The sequence below is a fragment of the Lissotriton vulgaris genome, chromosome 3_2 (genome assembly GCF_964263255.1).
Source record: "Lissotriton vulgaris chromosome 3_2, aLisVul1.2, whole genome shotgun sequence".
NCBI classification, from domain to species: domain Eukaryota; kingdom Metazoa; phylum Chordata; class Amphibia; order Caudata; family Salamandridae; genus Lissotriton; species Lissotriton vulgaris.
Window position 1 is genome coordinate 152,842,727 of NC_141690.1, and position 2,993 is coordinate 152,845,719.

General features: G+C 45.2%; 1 protein-coding gene across 1 annotated transcript; it reads right to left on the bottom strand.

The window, feature by feature from the left end:
- Positions 1 to 1,085: 1,085 nt before the first annotated feature.
- On the bottom strand, positions 1,086 to 2,696 carry LOC147725446 (uncharacterized). Its single transcript, XM_086964452.1, has one exon. The coding sequence runs from the start codon at positions 2,694 to 2,696 to the stop codon at positions 1,086 to 1,088; it is 1,611 nt and encodes a 536-aa protein (XP_086820578.1).
- Between the last annotated feature and the right edge of the window lie 297 nt (positions 2,697 to 2,993).

Below are 2,993 nucleotides of genomic sequence, written 5' to 3' on the forward strand. Positions count from 1 at the left end.
TAGTTGTTCATACTTATATGCAATATTTTTCTTAGGTGTAATGCAGTAGAATGCATTTTCCTACTTATCAAGGTAAATTGAACACACCTGTATTGACACTCGAAAAAAACATTTGTTGTTGTGGTGCTTGGGGGTGTTGTGCTAGTGGTGCCTCTGGGTGGGCATTCAATGGTGTGTGTATGTTGTGAGAGTGACATGCAATGACACTCTTCGTTCTACAAATGCTCTATGGGTCATGGTGCCAAGATTCAGTAGGGTTGGGAGTTGTGGTCTCTCTTTTTCATGCTTGGTGAGTAAGGAGTGTGATAAGCGTGGCTCAAATTCACCCGAGTGACTTACCGCACTCACCTATAATTACCAAGTAAGAAGTCAGCCGGACACTGGAGAAGAAATAACAAAGTATTTTATTAGGCCACAAACTCCCATATGAGAGGGCCCTGTCCGACCTCACCCCTAAGAGTGCGCCGAGAGGACTGACCCATCTCATCACAGCAATACATTATAACATGGTACAGCAAAGTAGAACACGCCCATACTGGAAAAGTACTGGACCCCAGAGAGGGTGAACAATGGCCTCACACAAGAGGCATCTGCACCTGCAATAGCAACATTTGGTTATCTCTGCCCAAGGCCACGGAGCTGGGCCTCAGCGTCTCCAGCGCATGAGAACATTACTGATTAGAAGTTTGTTATTAGTTTCGGCCACAGTTAGCTAAGAAACGAAAACTGCTGCATTCAGGGTTTTTCCTATTCCTACGGGAGGGGGGATGAGCGAGTGCTATTCGCACGCAGAGAGAAGCACCCAAAATTGTGGCACACAAGCTAAGCTAAGTAAACTGAATATCAAATGGAGAATACAAACGTAAATGCATAAATGAATACATCATTAGTTAGACACATCATGCTAACTCATATATGTAAATGTAAGTGGGCGGGGCATCGGAAAATTAAACCTATCAGACCCTCCTTTTAGCATTATGTGGCTAACATGAGCGTAGCCTTTATTAGCCAAAAGATAAGGTCTTTACACATCATGCTAGGGACGGGGAAAAAATATCAATCAAAAACATCATCATCAATAAGCATCAACCAGCCAATATCAGGAAGCTCCATATCATTAGACACAGGATACTGGCGGGTCGATCTTTTAGGAGATTACTGGCACACATGGAGCAACAAGGGGGAAGGCAATAGACACAGAAGCAACAAGTCAGCAACACACCCACTATTCCTACAACACCCATCAGAATCTTCCAGCCCCAGGAGGAGAAAACGCCCCACAGCCATTTCTGTAGTGACCAAGTACCAGTGTCCTGATGAAGTTCAGTCGCTAATCTATGAAGCTTCTGTACAGCTAAGTTAACAGTAGGGGCCGAGTCTGGAATATACACACAGCAAGACGTCCCGATGACGCGACAGGCTCCACCCCTTTCAGCAAGAATGACGTCAAGCACTATCCTATTTTGAATCGTAAATAATCTCATAGCCTGCATCTCGACAGACATATTAGCTACAATGTCTGCCTCAGCATTCACTACTTTCTCCATCACCCTTGACAGTCTCCGAATAGCCCTACTGTTAAATATGGGACCCCAGAACGGCAGTAGACCCTTAGAAAAATCTGTCCATTGTTGTAAAGAAATATCTGTCTGATCCATATCCTCAACTTGGAGTGCCCTCCTTGTACGCTGTCCAGGCATTATAGCAAACCGACAATGTGTTTTATGATAGTCTGAGGGTGCTACATAGACAGGTGGAAGCAAGTAAGCCAAAAAGCACATCCCACCCCAACCCTCAGGCAACCACAGGTATCCATTATCTCCACAAACGAAGTAAATATTTGGGGGAGTGACCAAAGAAGGACTAAAGAGCAAGCGGATCGAAGCAGTCACATTGCAAGAACTGTTCCCAACCTTTATAGGGCCCCTCCCCATGATACAGAAGAATGGCGAGGGCCCAACAACTGCCAGAGGCACCAGAGAATGACTACTACTATTTGTCGCAGGAGGGTGTCTATAAGCCAAAGAAGAGTTCAGCTGTAGAAAACTCTCCCTAACTTTGTCAGTGTTGTTAGGAGTCACAAATCGTCCCACTTTCTTCGAGCATGTGTCCAGAAATGTCTGATTGAAGCGTCCATCAGTAAACAGCTGTCCAAGAGAAGGGGTAGGCATAGGGCGTACTCGCATGGTCAAAGTAGATCCTCTACTAGGTAATCGAGGATTTAGAAAATCGGGTTGTTGAAAGAATTTCACCATACCAATTAAAGTGTACCATCCCATACAACTATTCAGAGGTGTTAAAGGGAGTGCCAGCAATCTATCCTTTTTATAGGCAGCAGAAGGTAGCAACCCACAAACCCTACAATCTGTCACATTATACACAGCATGGGCATGATGTAGAGTCTTGATAAAAACATTATCACGGTAACCTTTGTGCAGACATTGTTCACCATAATCAACAGTAACCATATTGTGCTCAGGAAGGGCAGACGGGGTAGGAATAAACATATGAACAGGGTAGGCTTTATCCAAGAAAAACAGTATCCCAAGAATTATTAGAAACACAATGATGAATATCACAATGGCCACAATTTTTCCTTTTCGGGGTAGAGCTAACCATAGAGAGTCCGGGTCTGGTCTACGAGGAGCTGCAAAAGGCTGCTCCTCTTCAGGAATGGGACGGCCAAAAGGGTACATATTCCCTAACTAAAAATCCAGAACTAAACTAAAAGTAATCGAACAGTCACAGGCACACCGAAGCCGGCCAAGGCGGTTCTTCACCCTCAAAAGGGATCTTCTCCCCGTGTCCGTTAAAGCCTCACAGGCTGGCTTCTATTGTTCATTCCCTAATCCCACGACGGAGTGGCACAGCTTTTGCAACTCAGGAGCACTTAATCCGGGCCCAGGCGCAATCCTAGTGTCCCATCTGACAATGTCTCGACAGTGCACCAGGGCTCTTCCAGCAGTCCATCCCTAACACTTAACTATCCTTCA